The sequence below is a fragment of the Mobula birostris genome, chromosome 7, assembly GCF_030028105.1.
Source record: "Mobula birostris isolate sMobBir1 chromosome 7, sMobBir1.hap1, whole genome shotgun sequence".
NCBI lineage: Eukaryota > Metazoa > Chordata > Chondrichthyes > Myliobatiformes > Myliobatidae > Mobula > Mobula birostris.
The window spans coordinates 116,224,101-116,244,373 of record NC_092376.1 but is presented as its reverse complement, the minus strand read 5'-3'; the positions used below and the strand labels follow the sequence as shown (position 1 = coordinate 116,244,373).

Genomic DNA, 20,273 nt, shown 5'->3' with positions numbered 1-20,273 from the left:
TAGTATGCTTATTTTTGGAGTAGCTTCTGCACCTGTACTCTGGCCGAAAGCTATGGACCAGGTAATGCAGTGCTGCCCAGGCACTGTTATCAGGATGACGAGGAACATCTCCAATATTTCAAGACAGTGTTAAAAATATTAGAAGGTTTTGGGCTCAGAGCATGATGAAACAAGTGTGAATTCTTTAAAACAAGCATCACTAACTGGGGTCACACCATTGGATACACAAACATTACACAAATGTCCTGAGAAATTCAAGCAGTGGTAAATTCCCCCAGGCCAAAGGATGTGTCACAGTTACAGTCCTTTTTAGGACTTGTCAATTACTATCACATTCCCTTCCTGCTGCTGAGAAACATTGTGCACAGATTTACAGCAAGGCCTTGAGCCTGTTTGTTTTTGGTGTAAAATATTTCAAGCTGTACTTGAGTGGGGAAATGTTTACCCTCATTACTGATCAACCACTAGTGTCCATTTTCAATCCACAGAAGAATGTTCCACTTACCAGCAGCAGCATGAATGTAGAGGTGGGCCCTGATTCTTGGGGGCCACAGTTACAAGATCAAATTCAGGAGGACGACTGATCATGGAAATACTGATGGTTTGTCTCTCTTACCCTTGGAAAGGGAAGTACTAGGAAAATTCACAAGAGGGCACTCCGCTGGATGTATTCTCTCTAATGTAAATTGTAAATCTCCCTTTCATGGCAGACGTAATCCAAAGGGAAACAAGAAAATATTCCACACTGTCTCAGGTCTACATGGCAACTCAAAATGGCTAGAATTTGCAACACAAGTTCCAGTTTCCCCCATTTTTTAACCAGTGCTGGGATGAACTTGCTCTCGACTGAATTTGCTTTGTTTGGGGATTGAGAGTTGTTGTACCGTGCAAGCTGAGAGCTAAAGTGTTGGAGGAGCTACATGCTGGTCCTCTAGGTGTGGTCAAGATGAAAGCATTGGCTCAACGATTTATCTGGTGGCCTGGAATGGATCAGCAGATTGAGCAGCTTGCCATGCATGGCTCGGGATGCCAACACGTCTAGACAATGCTGAGAGCAGTGCCTCTCCATCCCTGGGAATGGCCCGCATTGCCCTACGAGAACAGTTATGTGGATTTTGCTGGACCACTCATGGGCACAAGTGTCTTGTTAGTAGTGGATGCAGTTTTGAAGTAGCCAGAAGTGTTCCCAATGTCGTCCTCTACAGCTTTGCACACTCCTGATGTGTTGAGAAGCCTCTTCTCAAGGTCTGGTGTTCCAGAACAGTTTGACAGGGACAATGGGCCACAGTTAATTGCAGTCATTCCTGAAAATGAATGGAATGAGACACATTACATCTGCACTATACCACCCACCTACAAATGGCTTGGCCGAAAGGTTTGTTCAGAGACTAAAGAACACACTGCAAGCAATATCAGCAGAACACATTACACTATCACTGTATCAGAAGCTCCCCAATTTCCCGCTTGCATATCTCCACAACCAACAACTCGCCAGCTGTGCTGTTCCTGGGTCATCCCTCATGCTCGTGCTTTGATCGCCCCAAGCCCAATCTCAGAAGGAGGATGCAGAACAAACCACTGAGACAAATGGAGGGCTCCTCAAAGAAGGAGGTTCGATGTTTCACTCCTGAACAAGTAGTTCTGGCGCGGGACTGCAGAGATGAGCAAAAGTAGTACTTGGAAAGATAAGGATAGAACTGTACCACTCTCCTGCACAGTAGAGATTGCATCTCTTGTCACCTGGAGACAACAGATCAATTGCTTGAGAGGAGCAGATCCAATTGTTGAAGAAGTGTGATGTTGCAAACTATCAGAAACTTTTCCTCCAGTCCCAGAGTCAACTCCTACAACCACCACAGAGGAGGCCCTAGGACCTGAGATGAGTTCACAGCCACTAATCTCACCTGTCAAGCGGAGTGACTGCTCCTCCTTGTCAGGAGAGATATTATCCTGCAAGAGTAAGAAATACTCCACAGTGATTAAATCTTCAGGCCTGAATGGGACAATTAAAACATTTACCATGCTGTGTGTTTATATGTATATGCATCTCAACAGAGGGGTGTGTGTGTCTAAGCAGGGAGCAGTGTTGGGTATTTAACATATCAGTAATATTGTAAATATAATGTTTGATTAAACTTGTTTACGTATTTCATTAGAGGTTATATATAAAAGTATGTGAATGGAATACATCATTACACCACTATATTATAAGTGTGCGCCTCACTAAAGTTAAAAACTAAGAAATGTATTTGTTATTCCCAGCTCTGTTTTTCTTTCAATTACTTTCATATTTTGGAGTTACAAAACATAACATCCTTCTCCCTCCCCTCTTCTATTTCCTACTCTGCCCTTTTACCAGCCTATCGCCTTCCCTCTTTCCCTTTCTCCCGTAATCTACTTTCCTCTCCTATCAGATTCCTCCTTCTCTAGCCCTATTTACCTTTTCCATCTATCACCTCCCAATTTCTTACTTCACTGCCCCTCCCCCACCCATCTGGCTTCATATGACATATTCCATCTTGTCCTCCCTCCCCTCCCCCCCACTCACCTTATTCTGACTTCTCCCTCACCCCCACCATCCTGAAGGGACTCAGCTTGAAATGTTGACTCATTCATTTCCTCAGATGATGCCTGACCTGCTGAGTTCCTCCAGTAATTTCTGTGTGTTGCTCTGGATTTCCATCATCTGCAGAATCTCTAGTCTTTATACTTCTGTTTTATTTCCACAGAGATCCGACCCACATCCATCGGCTCAATTCTTCTATGCAGATAAGGAAGTGACTCGAGTGATGATAGAGCTGAATAACGTGAAACTGAATAATGACCCCCAAGAGTACATGTTGCAACTGAACAATCTCCGGGCCAAACAGGTCAGTGAGTTGGACATGAAGATAATGGTCCAGATGTGTATTGAATTTTTATTGGCAGTCTGAAGTTGGAATGTACACAAGCAGCTCATTGATTAGTTCTGGATTGGATCCAACTACGTTTTTCCAGGCTATCTTATGAAACAACGTCGTAACACAAAATTGAAATGCTTACATCTGTATTACTGAAAATTGTGTTCGGTGCTTTTCTAACAATTTGACCTATGAATAAGCTGAGCTTTGATTCCTAGCTTTGTCCTGGCTTTGATATTTTGATCTTCTTCCTGATCAAAGCTTGTGCTGACAACTGAACGTGATGGTGAATTCTTTTCAAATCTTATTATTATTATCCAAAATTAACATGAGTACATCGAAGTAAGCAACACTTTACAATGACTAAAGAGAAAAACATTATTTTAAAGATTGAAAAAAATTTTTTGGTGATTTTAAAAAACCCTACTAAGCAAGAAAAGTGGGGGGAAAAAAGAAACCCCATTAGGTGTTCAACCCCGGAGCCATGCGTCATACAAAAAGCTTCTAAAGATAAACATCAAACCACCAGCAAGAAAAAAAAAGTACCAAAAATTTATAATTAGGTCATGGAGGAAATCTATCAATTAACTTAAATGATAATACGAGCAAATGAACCCCAACTTTTCTCAAAATCAAATATAGGTTAAAAGGTTCGACTTCTAATTTTCTCCAAACTAAGACATAGCATAACTTGAGATAACCATTGTGACAAAGTGGGAGCTGATGTATCCTTCCACTTCAGCAAAATGGCCCTCCTAGCTATCAATGTAACAAATACAATGACATGTTGGTCAGACACAGAGATACCACGACACGCTGGAGGAACTCAGCAGGTCGGGCAGCATCCGTGGAAAAGATCGGTCAATGTTTCAGGCCGGGACTGTCCTGCCTGAAGGAAGGGTTCCGGCCCGAAACGTTGACTGTTTGTTTCCACGGATGCTGCCCGACCTGCTGAGTTCCTCCAGCGTGTTGTGAGTGTTGCTTTGACCCCAGCATCTGCAGATTATTTTGTGTTTACAGAGATACCACGGATATTTTGAGGAATTATTCCAAAAAGCACAGTTAATTTGTTAGGTTGTAAATTAATTTTAAGTGCTTTAGAAACTGTCCAAAAAACTGACTTCCAGAACTGTTCCAGTGTGGAACAAGACCAAAACATGTGTGTCAGTGTAGCTGTCTCAGTTTTACATCTATCACAACAACTATCAACATTAGGGAATATTTTAGACAGTTTCTCCTTCATCAAATGGTAATGACGTACAATTTTAAATTGAATCAGTGAATTCTTTCCATCCATGTCAAACATTCAAAGTGGGATTAAGTGGTCTAGATTTTCCAGAGTCTTTATTAACTTTAAGGTTTTGTGCAGCGGAAGTTTTTTTTGCACAGATATTAGGTGCAAGACACATCCCACTCAGGCTTCAGTGATGATCTGGAGCTTGACCTCTGGACATGCGCATATCAAGGAATGGGTAGGCTGGGTTTGCTTTCTCTGGTGAAGGTGGTTGAAGATGAGCATGGTTTTAAGTGGGAGGTCGAAGACTTAAAGGGAATCTGAAGTCTCTCTCACGGAGAAGCTGATATCTGGAATGTGCTGCAAGAAGAATTGGTGAAATCCAAGCGGCATTAAACAGGCACTTTTAGGCAATTGGGTGGACCTGGGGTGAGCAAATAGGTTTGTACGGATCAGGTTTTATATCACCGGCATATATCATGAAATTTGTTACCTTCGCAGCAGCAGTTCAATGCAATACGTGATATAGAAAAAAAAGGTAAATCATTGCAGTAAGTGTATATATATATATGTATATGTGTATATATATATGTATGTATGTGTGTGTGTGTATATATATATATATAATAGTTAAATTTTTAAAAATGCAAAAAAAATTTTTTTTAAGTGAGGTTGTGTTCATGGGTTCAATGTCTATTTAGGAAATCAGATAAGCAAGTGATTGCTGTTTCCATTTTCTCTGACTGTCATTTGCACACAGCAGCCCAGTGGCTAAAGTTGAATGATAGTTTTAGAGTGGAGGTGAAGTCGGCAGATATTTGTTCTGTTGTTTAGCTCCACTCCAGCAGGAAACTTTCTTTTGTGACCAGGGTGGAGCATTGTGATGAGAAATCTTCATTATTGAGATGATGACTCAAGTCTGCAGTGGGCCCAGGTGTGGATGTATTATGTATTGCCTTAAAATAGCAGCTTGCATGCCACCGTGGAGCATGGAGCCAAATTTGAGAAGCATGTTTGAATGTTCTTTTCTATTGTTAGTCAAAGCTGTTGTGAATCATGGGTGGCCAAACATATTGGTGGATAATGTTCTACGCACCTCCATTCAAATTGTTACACATGGTAATCATGTCCATTGAGAGATCCTACTGCAACTTGGAGCAGCATGGTTAAGGTGATTTCTGGCAATGAACATCTCTGATTTAGACAGCAACAAGACATCTGTTCCTGCAGGTCAGAGAGTCATAAATCACGACAGCACAGAAGCTTTTCTGAAGCAGGATATTAAATGCAGCACTTCCAAGCACACTTCTTTTGTACTTTGGTATTTTGTACTGAACTTCCAGATGAACTTCTCGTAATAGATGATAATTTTCAGTGCGCAGCATGAACAAGTGACTGAGCAAAAAAAACATAGAATTGTTTGGTCTGCAAGCTCATTATTGGTGAATGAAAATTTTCCATTCCTGGTTCAGCATCAAATGATAAATCCCTTTATAAAATCCACAAGGTCCTAATATCCTTGATAATATACATCAGAAAGGCCATCGCTAGAACTTGATGCTGGTGGAGCTTTGCAGTTTCTCCTGGATGCATCCATCAGTTTCGGTGTGGCTCTTGTAAATGTTGCAACAAACAAACCTTTAGCAACAGAAAAATATTTATGTGGGGAATTGTATTTGCAGCATGACCATCTTGCTGCATATCATAATGATATTTTCCTCCTGTTTCATGTTTTCATCCAATAATTGAATACAACATCCAGACCACCAATTTCTCAATCCAGACAGAAACCTACATTATAAGATCACAGTGGTATTAACTGCTCTTTTTAATCAGAGTTAGGACTAAAAATTGTCCACTTTACATCTTCACCAGAGGACATTTTTTTATTAGTTTGTTCTTCCTTCATCTTTTAAAACTTGTTCCCAAATATTTATTAAGTGTGATCTTTGCTATAGAAGTACTTTGACTTCTTCGTTTTTACAAGGATGTTGCCTGGATTGGAAGGCATACTTTATAAGAATAGGTTGAGTGAACTTGGCCTTTTCCCTTTGGAGCGATGGAGGATGAGAGGTGACCTGATAGAGGTGTGTAAGATGATGAGAGGCATTGATGGCGTGGATAGCCCAGTGGCTTTTTCCCGGGGCTGAAATGGCTAAGACAAGGGGGCATAGTTTTAAGGTACTTGGAAATAGGTACAGAGGGGATGTCAGAGGTAAGTTTTTCACACAGAGAGTGGTGGGTGTGTGGACTGCACTGACGGCAGCGATGGTGGAAGCGGGTACAATAGGTTCTTCTAAGAACCTCTTGGATAGGTACATGGAGCTTAGAAAAATAGATGGCTATGCGCTAGGTTACATGGTCTGCACAACATGGTGGGTTGAAGGATCTGTAATGTGCTGTAAATTTCTGTGTTCTAAATGACTACACTAGAACCTGGCCATGCAACCTGGACTGTTTTATCATTCTGACGTTGAGGGACTGTTACATGGCATGATAAATTGTTGAAGGTAGTTCTTTAAGGTTCCTGGTTGATTGCTTTATTGATTTAAAATTTTGGTTAATTTATTATAATAATTGAAGAATAAAAATATTGTTTTCAACAACCACTGTTGTCAAATTGGCAGCTATGCGAACCCATGTAGTATATTGGCACGAGTAGAAGCATCCTGGGTCATAACAGGCACGTGGCAGCTTAGTTTTTCTACACAGAAAGAAGTCAACTGATTGAAAATTGTTCAGATCTTAAATGGCTTCGTTTAAGTTAAGCTTCTAAACTACTGCGATGTACTGCTGAGCATAGTTCAGTGAAGCATAACTATTCACTGAGTCCTCAGAAACTAGTTCTCCTCCTGAAATGACCAGACAGCTGATTTCCATTTCGGAATCAAGGTTGATATCGCCGGCATATATCGTGATATTTGTTGTCTTTGTGGCAGTAGTACAATGCGATGCACAATGGAAAAAGAATCCATGAGTTAGTGTGTCAAAGTAGCATTCCATTGATTCCATGTTGTCTAGTCTCATCCATTTATGGTTTGTTCCAGTGGCCAATTTCTCACCAAATGGTCCCGGTTCCCCAACCATTGCCATGGACCTTGTTAATCCAGGCAACGTCCGAGCCGGCGTGACCCTTGTTCTTGTCGCTCTCACCCGGAGGTTCTTGTGGGCAGATGCAACACAAGCGCAAGGGGTCCAGCCTAAGATCCTTACCAGGCCGTCACCATCAGGACCTGAACCCCAGACCCCCAGACCCCCGCGCCGCGGAGCCCGGACGGTTCCAGGTCTTGACCTCCGAAGTTCTGGGTGTCGGCTCGTGGCTGCACAAGAACAGGCGCAGAGCACATGAGCAATAGAAGCAGGGGGTCTATCACACCAGACAAGACCCAAGATGCAGGCTGTGCAAGGAATCTGCTGAAACCATCCAGCCCATAGTAGCAGAGTGCAAGATGCAGGCAGGGACAGCATATGCTGAACAACACAACCAAGCTGCAGGAATTGTGTACAGGAACATCTGTACTGAGTATGGATTGGACACTCCCAAGTCCAAATGGGAAAGACCTGAGAAGGTCATGGAGAATGACAGAGATCCTGTGGGACTTCCAAATACAGACTGACCAACCAACCAGACATAGTAATACTGGACAAGGAACAGAAGAAAGCAATCATAATAGATGTGGCAATCCCGAATGACAGTAACAATGAGAACAGGGCATGACCTGGGTGATGGGGGTCCTTAATAATGCCTGCCTTCTAGAGGTATCGCTCCTTGCAGATGTCCTGGATATTGCCCATGATGGAGCTGACTAAGTTTACAACTCTCTGTAGCTTATTTTGATCCTATGTAGTGGACCCCCCCCCCCATACCAGTTGGTGATGCAGCCTGTTGAAATGCTCACCATGGTACATTTGTGAGTGTATTTGCAAAACCGTCCTAAACCTAAACACAAGCTATCTCACTCTTCCTTCATGCTTTCCAATCCTTCCTACAGTAATCCTGCTTTGATTTTTAAAGCTTAAGGTTAGATCTGGTACAAACTTTAGGCATTGGAGTCTTGAAAATAGAAAAGTAAACCTTGATGTAACCCAGGTTAATTAAACACAAAGATGTAATGTTAGAAAGCTCCACCTGTGGGGGGAAGCTATGCAAGAACGAGGCGTGGCTGGCGCGGACAAGAGAGAAACACAGCAAACTATTAGAAATGAAAGAGATAAACTGTTAAAAGTGGAATTAATAATGAGTATCTCTACCCTACTTACTTGAAAACCTCAGGGTGGAACCCCTAGAGGAGAGATGATATCCATAAAAGATCTATTGAAGCTGCAGTTATAACAAGCAGCAGCTATAGCAGGACAATATCTGCAGAGACGAATGTCCAAGATCTATACTGTGTAACTGAGAATTAGTTCTGTTAAATCATGTCAAGGGATTTGGTGAGTTTAAACTTTTACTGTTCTGAGTGTATAATTTGTACTTGAAATGAGTTCAGTAGTGTAACGGAGGAGCGTTTGGAAATGACAATGTGTATACAAACTTGCAGATTGTAAACCTGGTGTATACGAGTAAGGTGTTTTTGTTTAACTTTCTAAGTTGACTTTCCATGGATGATCAATTATTTCATTCAACGAACCAAGAAACAAGATGGCGAGCTGCCCAAGTTCGAAGAACCAGCATGGGAACGGAATGTGTAATGACGTAGAGGATTTAATATGACTGGATGTATAAGTTTATTTTCATTCGAAGGATCTGATTATTTTTGCAAACACTTTGATAAGTTACTGAACAAGAATTATTTTATTAAAAAGTTGTGATGCTGGAAAATTGTCATGAAAGGAGTTGAGCTGTACCTATAATATTTGAATTTGTAGACATACTGACTGGAACTGGAACCAAAGTTAACCATAATACTTAAGAATAGGAACTCAATTAGTTTTTAATTAACTAGGGATAAATAGAAGGAGAAGTGAGTGAGTATGTGAATATCATGAGAGGAGTCAGGCAAGGTTGTGTCTTTTCATCAGACTTATTCAACCTGTATAGTGAAAATATCTTGAGAAGTATCAAAGACGTCAAAGGATTCGCAATTGGAGGCCATAATATAAATAATATCAGATATGCTGATGACATCGTACTAATAGCTGACTCAGAAACAAAACTTCAAGAACTACTCACTATCGTGGCAGCAGAAAGTAATCGCAGAGGCCTCTCAATCAACACCAAGAAGACAGAAAGCATGGTCATCTCCAGAAAGACAAACATCCCACAATGTGTGATCAAGATCGGGAATACAAACATCAAACAAGTCAACAAATTCAGATATCTTGGCAGCCTAATAACAAGTAATGGCAGGTGCGACACAGATATCAAATACAGAATAGCAATGGCGAAAGAAGCTTTCCAAAAAATGAAGACCCTATTAACAGACAGAAAGATGAGCATGTACACTGAAAACAGAATACCGCAGTGCTACATTTATTCTATCCTGACTTATGGAAGTGAACGCCGGACCATTTCTCCAGCAATGGAAAAGAGACTAGAAGAAGCTGAATTATGGTTCTACAGGAGAATGTTAAACATACCATGGACCACACACACATCAAATGAAGAAGTTCTCAGAAGAGCCCAAGCAGTTCGATCACTCATACCATCAATAAGAGGAAGACAACTCAGATTCCTAGGACACATCATGCGGAAAGATGAACTAGAAAAACTCGTACTCTCTGGAAAGATTGAGGGGGAGCAAACCTAGAGGAAGACCTCGGCTTATGTACATCAAAAGCATAGCCAGGTGGCTACACATCGAGGAAATGGAAGTCATCCAAAAAACGAACGATAGATCTATATGGAAAACCATGGTCACCAAGGTCTGCATCGGATATGGTACCTAGACAGACAGACAGGGATAAATAAAAAGGAAAGGTTAGTCTGTAAACCTTTAAATAGGGATTAACACTAGATCTAATGAGGGAAATTGGAGTAATGAATCTCATTGATTCTAACTAAAAAGGTATTTGTTTTTTTGTTTGAAATCTGAGATTTGGAACCTAAACAGAATGTTGGAATTTTGAATTGTTTTAACTCGTGTAAATATTTTGTATATATTGCTTTTTTATATAAACAAAACTTGCCTCCAGAAGTGTGTTTTTTATCCACTGTCTCCTTCTGATACCTCGAGCTTCTGATGGCCTACCAGCACCTAATGCAGTACTATGTAATTTGATTCTCTGATAAAGAGTGCGGTCACCAGTCACACGAGATAAGACCAGCACTAGACAGGTGTTACATTGGCAGTAAATGAGTGGTATAATTTTCATAAGGGGTCTAAGTTCAGAAAGAAAATTGATTTGGTTTAGACCTCGTTTCTTGTATACAGCAGTGATTTCTAACAGTTAACATGACTTGGTTATTCATGAGGGAGGAGGCCACTGAACCATTTGGTCTATGGTAGCTCCATAACAATGCAGTAATATGCTCCTCTCTCCTTGCCTGCAACTTATTCTCTCACATACCTATTAACTCTCCTTTGATTCACTGGCCTTGCCTACAATAGGGGTTAACCTACAATAGCCAATTGTCGTATTAACTTGTCTTTGGTATGTGGAGGGAAACCAGAGAAAGATAAAACTCCACATTAACAATCACAAAGACTTGGATTAAATCTGAACCAACTACATATATAGCACTGAGGTGAACAATTCTTTTGCTGAAATGTTCTTTTTTCCCAAGGAGCAAGGATAAACTTACAAGGTTACAATAACTTCCGCTGGTAGATCTTCCTCATTCTTGCTAAGTATTTAACCATTTTGATACTAATATTTCTGAAAATAGTGGCGATTCTGTTCCTTCAAGATCAAATCTTTTGATGCATAATGAAAACATCAACACACTGCTTGTTGCATGACAGCCAAGATCAAAGATTATCACTTCTCTTTCCAAAATCTGCTCTGTAGAACAGCTCATAGCAATACCCAAAATTATGCTTGGAATCCCCACCCAAGGAGGACAACTGGCTTTGCTGATCAAACCCATTCTACACTTGGGTATAAAGCACTTATTTAGAGTATTAAACTAGTGACGCAGTCGTCTGGGGAGGAGAAAATGAGCCCAAAATTATCAGTAAGGAAAAAAATTACATAATAAAACGATGTAGTATGTCACTCTCTGTAGAATAGGAGGCTATTTTTATACATTGACCTGAGATCTGTCATGGCAGGTCATTATGCAAGAGATTATTTTGTGTCTTAAAAGGGGAAATTAATTTCTTCTATTTGCAGGATACACATCATGCTCTTTAACCTATGATGTCTGTGACAATCATGATGCAATTTAAACTAATCCCATTTGCCCGAACTTGGTCTATCCTTTCATCCCGTCTGTTTTTATGGCTGTTTAAATACCCCTTAATTGTTCCTCTGCCTCCCCAGTCAGTGTGTTCCAGGCATCTACCATTTTCTGTGTGTATATATGTATACTGTATGTATAAAAAATACCTCCCTCTAATCTCCCTTTAAATCTACCCCCTTTCACCTTAAACTATGCTGCCTTGTAATTGACATTAACACTCTTCAAAAGGCTTTGACGATCTTCCCTGTCCATGCCTGGGCCCAACATATTGATGCAAATACAAAAAAGGCAAAACAGTAGCTATATTTCATTAGGAGTTTTAGAAGACGTGATATGTCACCAAAGACTGGCAAATGTTTACAGATTTATCATGGGGAAAACTTCTAACTGGTTGATTCGCTGTCTGGTATTTATGGGCCACTGCACAGGGTTGAAAAAAACCTGCAGAAAATTGCCGGGCTCATCCAGCTCCATCATGGGCACTGGCATTGAGGACACCTTCAAAAAACAATGCCACTAGAAGGTGGCATCCATCATTAAGGACCCCAGTTGCCCAGAACGTGCCCTCTTCTCATTGCTACCATCAAGGAGGGTGTACAGGAGCCTGAAGACACAGCTTCCACGTGCTTGGAACAGTTTCTTCTCCACTGCCATCAGATTTCTGAATGGCTATTGAACTGATGTACACTACCTCACTTTTTCTTTTTTTGCTCTCTTTTTGCGCAATTATTTAATTTATATATCTCATCATAATTTAGGTTTTTAAATTGTTTTTGCAATGTACCATTGCTGTAAAACAATGTATCACTTAGCGTAACAGATGGTAGTGATATTAAACCTGTTTCTGATTTTGCCTCTCATAATTTGATTTTCTTCTATCAGTTTGCCTGTCAGCATCTGACACTCCAGTGAAAATGATCCAAGTTTGTCTGACATCTTGTAGGGAGTACTCTGTAGTCTAGGCAGCATCCTGGTGAACCTTGTCTATACCCTCTTTAAAACTGCCATAACTTTCTTGTAATGTAGTAATCAGACTGTGCACAATAGTCCAAATGTGGCTTAACCAAAGTTTTGTCCACCTGCAATATGATTTCTCAACTTTTATACAGATTTCCCTGTCCAGAAAAGGCGAGTATGACATGTCTTTTTGTTTTAACCATCCTATTTTCTTGTAGTATCATTGGCAATGTATGTATCATTATCAAATTGTATTTTTTGAGCAATTTTCTGAATATGGATTTTGTTGTTTTGTGAGATGACACATTGAAGATTGGGCCTGGGTTACCCAAAATGAAAGCAGCACTCGCCCCATTCTAGTATTGGTAATCCAACATCTAGATGATGAACATCAATTTTCATTTCAATTTCAGGATCATATGCTGCAGATAATTAATCAAATCATGGATGAATGCATCCCCAATGAGCGATCAAATCGAGAGTTCCAAGTCAAGTTCCCCGATGAGGTTTTGCAGGATCAGCTGGGAGAACAGCTCTGGTTTGCTGCTGAGGTAGGCCTCAAGGAGGGGGAGGAACTGTGCACCCTAAAGCTGCAGTTTGGTTTTCTACCCTGGCATTCTTCTGATTTCCTAAGGAGATGATGTTGATTGTAACATTGCTTATTCTCCATGTGGACAAGTTTTTGATGTCATGGGGGGCGGGTGCTTATCACAACTACGTGCTATTTAAATCTCAGTCTCATTTGGGAGAAATAGCTAGTTTGATTATTGTGTTCACCTACACTCACGAAAGCTCTTTGGAATCTGAACTAAGTTTTAAAAGCAATGGTTATGCACCAGTGTATGCAGATAAGGTGTGGCTGGGAATCTTGTGTTTTGGCATTTATCTACTAGATGCTATCTATGAAACAGTGAATTTGAGGGGGAAAAAACACTTCAAATTCTTCTGTTTTAAAATGGTAAAAGCCTTGCTACTTTTGAAAAGGTAAAGTTTAGTGAAATGCTGCACGAACTTCCAAAAGGCAATGCAAAAACAAAAGCAGAAAAAAAATCGCAACGCAATCCAGTTAATCCTGACGTATTGCATTCCACAATCCAGTAGAGTGTTTGTTCTATGAGTATAGTAATGCCATTACCTGAATCTATATATATATTTGCCTTTGTACTTCAGAGTACGAAGTTGACATTAGGGAGTGGAGGTCTTGTATTGGTTTGCAAAAGGAGAACAATAAAGGATAAATCACTTTAATCTGCAGTGTTTGGTGGCCGGCGCTCTCATTGAGGTGAATGAATCTGAGGTGTTTCTGTTGCGCCCTCTGGCGGAGGACCTGCTTCGCAGTCTGGCGAGGGTGCGATCACTTCTCCGGCAACAGTGTTTTACTGATCACCCGGTCTATACAGATGATATCAAAGCGTCTCTCATTCGGTTTGACAGGCTCTTTGCTGAGTTTGAGTACAGGTAAGTGGATAGTTCTTTTCTGTTCTCAGCAGGATAAATGACACACGTGCTCAGAGTTTCAAATATTAGGAGAACTGCAGTTTTGATTTCAACGGCACCCAGAAGATTCAGTTTATGACAAAATGAACAATAATGGTTTGAGTTGCTGATTCTTTAGGAATCTGCACATATCACAGGGGTGGTAGAGGTAACTTTGTAGTAGCAATTATTTTTCTGCCAAAACAAATGGCAACAACGATTACCCACGTTGCTTAACAGAAGGGAAGCTGATCAATAACCCTGAAGCAGTTTCCCTGCTTGGCTTTACTAGTGAATCTCGTCAAGAGCAAAATTGCCATCCAAAGTACACTGCATTACTAATGAAGTTACACAATTTAAAGTTGCACTTGGAGCAACTGACAACAAAAGTGCAAGTTGCACCAAATTTTTTTTGACTAATTTGAAGGTTTTAAAATGTACTTTAAGCCCACTAAATTGCAAAATCTTCATGAGGCAATCTGATGCCGATTTGAAAAGTGGTAGTAAGTGCAAATTGATACAGCTAAAATTTCATCTAGTTAGTTATAAATAAGGATCTTTGATTAAAGTCAACTGCACAATTTCAAGAGACTCAAAATGAACAGAGTCACAGGAAATATAGCTAAATCCATTAGTAAATAAAATGCTGTTCTATTCAAAAGTGGTTTAACCATTCTGATTTGAGTGCTTTTGTCAAAACCCCAATGTTCATCTTTTGGAGCTTCTTCCAAGTCCTTTAGATATGGGAGATGGGAAACTGCAAAGTGCCCTGTTTGATGCGCTATAGTGCAATGTCATGCAAACTCAAAAGTTTGCAGAAAGCAGCGTTGGGCTGATTAGCAAAACTTGAAATCTTTCGAGAATGTATTTGTCCAGTTTAGGCCAATTATAGACAGACCATAATGAGCTGCACTTACAGCTACTGCATTTGGAAAGGCAAGATTAACAAAGGTTGAGAGCTCACAGATTTAACCTCCAGGCACTATGATTTGATAAGCCAACAAGTGAACTGAGAGCTATATTGGGCTGTATACAATGTGAACTGGAACATTGCACATCTTGTGGTGGGTGGTGGAATCTTGTATTATTGATTTAGAGTTAATAGATTAGAAAAGGAAAGGTACGTCGCATCTGGAGTTTCTCCGGTTGGTGGACAATTTCCCTCCACGCCTCTCTGACATAGTGGGGAACCGCGTATGAGGCAAGTTAAAGAGAAATAATATAGAAACTAAGACCTTGTACATTTTTGCTTTTTTGTTATCTTGATGTGTCAACATAATATTTAAGATATGTGAAGGCAGCAGTTGCTATTTGGTTTGAATAGGAATATTAATTGATTGCAATGGGCAAACTTTATTTTGAGAGTGATACATACTTAACTATCAGCTCGGTTGTTACGTTTTGCATTGGTTTATGGTTTGGTTACTTTGCAAACTTGTTGCATTGCACCACCCTTTTTTCTAAGAAAAGCTTTGTAAGGAATGTAGAACAGTACAGTTCAGTACAAGCCCTTAGGCCTGTGATGTTATGCAGACCTTTTAAACCTACTCCAAGATCAATCTAACACTTCCTTTCAACATAACCCTCCATTGTTTTTCAGTTATGAACCTAAGAGTCTCCTAAGTCCCTTGTTTTTCTGTTTCTACCACCACCCCTGGCAGTGCATTCCATACATGCATCATTCTGTTTTTCCTAAAGAAAAACCTATCTCTGACATCCCTCCCCCATACTTTCCTTCAGTCACCTTAAAATTATGCTCTCATGTTAGTCATTACTGCCTGTGGAAAAGGTGCTGCTGTCCACCCTACGTATGCCTCTTGTAAACTTCTACCTAGTCACTTTTCATCCTCATTTGTTCCAAAGAGAAAAGCCCTAGTTTACTCAACCTTCCTTTATAAGTCATGCTCTCTAATCCAAACTGCATCCTGATAAATCTCCTCTGCACCCTGTCTAATCTTTCACATCCTTCTTATAACGAGGTAATCAGAACTGGAAAACAATACCCCAAGTTTTGTCTAACCAGAGTTTTATGGAGCTGCAATATTACCTTGTGTCTCTTAAACTCAATCCCCTAACTTTGACGGCCAACACATCATCCACCACCTCAATCATCCTACCAATCTGTGCAGCAACTTTGAGGAATCGATGGACATGAACCCCAAGATCCCTCTGTTCCTCTACACTGCTAAGAATCCTGCCGTCAACCCTGTATACTGCCTTCAACCTTCCAAAGTGTATCACTTCACACTTCAGTTCCTGCCACTTCTCAGCCCAGCTCTGCATTCTACTAACATTCTGTTGTTACCTACAACAACGTTCTACACAATCCACCATGCACCACCAATCATCATGTCAACTGAAAGAATTTTATAGATAGAAATTGTTTGATGTATAAAGTGGATTCTACAAGACAATTGTCAAGATTAAACTTAAATGTGTTCTGCAATGTAACCATTTTTCTAGCTATGTATCTGCAGTGGTCCCCATCAAGTCTCCTGAGGAGCTCTTCAACCAGCAACAGATTATTGTCCTGTTCTGTGAAACTATAGATAGGTCAGTATCTCCACTAAATGTTCATGTTCCCTTTATATCCATACCCATTCGTTCTTTTAATTGCCTACAGCTTAAATACTTTATCCAGGCTGTCCTGCTTCATGTCGGGGTAAAACTGCTTTCCATTACCTGACTACTTGACCTCCTGAGTGTGGAGTTTGCTGAGTGTCAAAAACAAAATACTTTCTGTGTCATTACACTAAAGCAGGAGGCACATTAAAATGTTGGACTTAAATTGACCATTCTGTTCTGCTTCTTAATGAATACTGTTTTCCATGTGGCAACGCATGTGATAAAGATCTTGTATTCAAGGAAGAGTGGGGAAAATTGACTGGGATAAACCATAGTCATAGCAATACATGTAGAAACAAGTCTTTAGGCTCAGTATGTTCACTGAACATCAACCACCCACTTGTGCTAATCCTACATCAATCCCTTTCTCTTTACAATCTATTCACTTGCTTTCAGATTCTGGTACAGTCGGCCTTCACTAATCCGACTACCTGTAACCCGGTTCCTTCGATAATCCAGCACTGATTATGCGTAATGTGATCCTTCTGTAATCCGGCATTTTCACTAATCCAGCACTCCTCAGGTCCCAATGGTGCAGGATTAGTGAAGGTCAACCTGTACTCACACTCTAAGGCCAGGTTACGGCAGCCAATTAACTGAGAAACCTGGACATCTTTGGACTGTGTTTGGAACCAGGGGCACCCAGGGAAAACCCACATGCTCACAGGGAGAACATGCAAACTCCATACATATGGTTAAAGTAAGCACTGAATGCTGAGGGAACAGCCTAATATAATGACAAGGAGAAAATTGCCGGACCAACTGAAATATCCCATGATATTAAAAAGGGAGATAGCAGAGGTTTCGGACGTCCTCCAGTTTTGGTGTGATGTTCAGGTTGGAGGAACAATGGCTTGTATTCTATTTAGATAGCCTCCAACCTAATGTTGAAACGCATGGACAGAGTGGATGTGGCAAAGTTGTTTCCCATGATGGGGGAGTCCAGTATGAGAGGGCATGACTTAAGGATTGAAGGGCGCCCATTCAGAACAGAAATGCGAAGAAATTTTTTTAGTCAGAGGATGGTGAATCTATGGAATTTGTTGCCACAGGCAGCAGTGGAGGCCAAGTCATTGGGTGTATTTAAGGCAGAGATTGATAGGTATCTGTATAGCCAGGGCATCAAAGGTTATGGCGAGAAGGAGGGGGAGTGGGACTAAATGAGAAAATAGATCAGTTCATGATAAAATGACGGAGCAGACTTGATAGGCCGAATGGCTGACTTCTGCTCCTTTGTCTTATGGTCTTATGGTCTAATGGCATGTATATCAAACGTCTCTAACTTCTGGCAATCTCTTCTTCCTCCCTCCCTCCCTCCCTCCCTCTTTTTCCATTCCTCATTCTGTTTACCCCCCCCACTCCTTCTCACCTGCTCAGCACCACTCTCTAGATCGGTTTCTCCATGGTTCCCTGTCCTCTCTTATTAGATTCTTTCTTCAGCCCTTTACCTCTTACACTTATCCCTTCCCAACTTTTTACTCCATCCTCCCTCCCTCCCCCACCCACCCACTATCCCCCGACCCTAGTCTCACCTACCACCTGCCAGCTTGTATGCTTCCCCCCCTTCACCACCACCTTCTGTGTTCTTCCCGCTTACCTTCCAGTTCTGAAGGATCACAGCCCAAAACATCAGCTGTTTATTCCCCTCCATAGATGCTGCTTGACTTGCTGCGTTCCTCCAGCAGTTTTGTGTGCTTTGAGTAAGACTTGATTCTATCATTTATACTGATCATTTCATTGGGTCAGTAGCTCTGACTCAAGTAATCATAGACATTGACGACATTGCTTTTGGAGATAATCTGATGTTTACCGCATTGCCTTCCCTCGTTCTCATTCCCACTCCAACCCCACCCCTCCCCAATTACAGGGCACTGAAACTGGGTTACTTGACACAAGAGATGATTGACAGCTTAGACCCTGTCCTGATGTTCACCATCCCCCGGCTTGCTATCATTTGGTAAGAATGTCTGATGTGAATTGCTGGCGCTGTTGGTGTTTTATAGAGGGCTGCTGGTGGTTGGTTTCTGCAAATGAAGGCTAATATAAAATCAGAGGGTGTGTTACTGGCTACCTGAATATCTACTATGTCCTAGCTAGCATTTAATTTTTTTGAGAAGTAAAAATATCCAGAAATATAACCGTGGCCAGTATTAGTAAAAATGATTTATAAAGCCATCTCTGCATGCTTTACTCTGCTACAGATTTCTTGTTCCTGTTAAATTTAATGCAACAATGATGCTACAGTGTTTTCCAATACTGACCAGTGATGATGTCTTGATGCCAGGTTGGTGAAATCAAAGTGGTGCCAACTGGTCTAATCCATTTAACAGTATCCAGAGCAATATTTTTTTCCAGTGGGCTGATGATCTACCCAGAAGGACCTCTCAACCTAGAACAGCAGCCAAATGACATATCTAAGCTTTTTAAACCATTCTACGCCCTCTTGCAAAAAATAAGGTAAAGGTCTATACATGTTAGCACATTAAGTGCACTTTATTGTTGCATGTGTTAATGGCAATTTATATTAGTACATCTGGTTTCCCCACTTGCCAAATTTCAGTAATATGCAAGTTCCCAGGCAATATTGAAAGTGTACTACATATTTTAACAATTCAAAACGTGGCACGTGGTACTAATTTGATTGTGGTAGGTTCAGGCTTGGAAGTGGGTCAACAAGCATGCCAAGTGGCCATGGTGGAGAATGGATGTGTGAGGAGGGTTGGGGGTCTTGTGGAAAAAGACAGGTTAATTGATTGGGGTTGTGGGAGAAGATCAACTTGTAATGGGGAGGGGTTGGCACCTTTCTTCAGAATGGGGAGGTCACTAAAGAAGGGTATTGCCAGTGAGCCACATAGGGAACTGAGATCTGGGAGTTTGTTGGAAGGTGTCTGTCAGCATCACAGTACAGAGATAGTAATGAACATACTCGTAAACCAAAGTAATTATGCCTATTTCATTCAATTCTCTTAATTTTGTGTGAAATTCTATCAATCACAATCACTGCTCAAGTGTTTGGGCCATATTGCAATCTCTTGATTTGTTGGTTTCATTTGCAGTTCAGTCTCTGTAGATTCATTTTCCCCTTGTGATGGGGAGCTGCCTATAGAATTAGTGTGGAAGCTAGTCATCCTCAACCCAATCAACCCAAAATGAAGAAACACCTTGTATTTAATATCACTTCCCAAACAAAAACTGATTTGAAATGATCAAAATCTAGAGTTGCACCATTTATTTGATTAAAGTCGCCTGGAAGAAATTCCGTACTTGCATAGTTTGAGTAATCATAATTCATTTTGTTTCAATATCTTTTTTTCTGTTATCCATTAGCTGTGAAGTATATGAATTTGTAATTGTCCAAGACCAATCATGAGCTATTGTCTGAGCCACTTTTCTCCACCTGGCGTGACCAATAGATTTTGAGATGAAAATGGGTTAATAGCCTGCAATGTACAAATCTTGTAACTGACAAGGGTTTAGATTTAGTTGAGTTTCTCTATTAGAAATATGGGGGAGAGGGAAGGAAATGCAAATTTAACATAAAATATGAGGGATAGATTTTTATCTACTGGATATATATATATATATAATAAAATTTTGAAAATATATTCACAATACAAGACCAGTCATTTCATTTGTAAGATTTGCCTGATAACAATTTTTCCTTCCCATAGTTTTTTTTACATACAGGCTTTAGCCTTTTGTGTGCAAAGACACCTAAACTGTTTTCATTCCTCAC

At 40.5% G+C, this 20,273-nt stretch overlaps 1 protein-coding gene across 3 annotated transcripts in view; it reads left to right on the top strand.

Annotated features, from left to right (window-relative positions):
• The window catches only part of LOC140200797 (lateral signaling target protein 2 homolog), a 54,686-nt gene that overhangs the window by 21,165 nt on the left and 13,248 nt on the right, over positions 1-20,273 (top strand). For 2 of the 3 annotated variants that reach the window (XM_072264408.1, XM_072264406.1), the window contains exons 2-7: positions 2,730-2,870; positions 12,850-12,987; positions 13,692-13,894; positions 16,376-16,465; positions 18,405-18,494; positions 18,893-18,994. In XM_072264408.1, coding sequence (XP_072120509.1) covers positions 2,730-2,870; positions 12,850-12,987; positions 13,692-13,894; positions 16,376-16,465; positions 18,405-18,494; positions 18,893-18,994 — 764 coding nt within the window. The remainder of the gene's footprint in view (positions 1-2,729; positions 2,871-12,849; positions 12,988-13,691; positions 13,895-16,375; positions 16,466-18,404; positions 18,495-18,892; positions 18,995-20,273) is intronic. The other variant, XM_072264407.1, reaches the window with a different exon arrangement.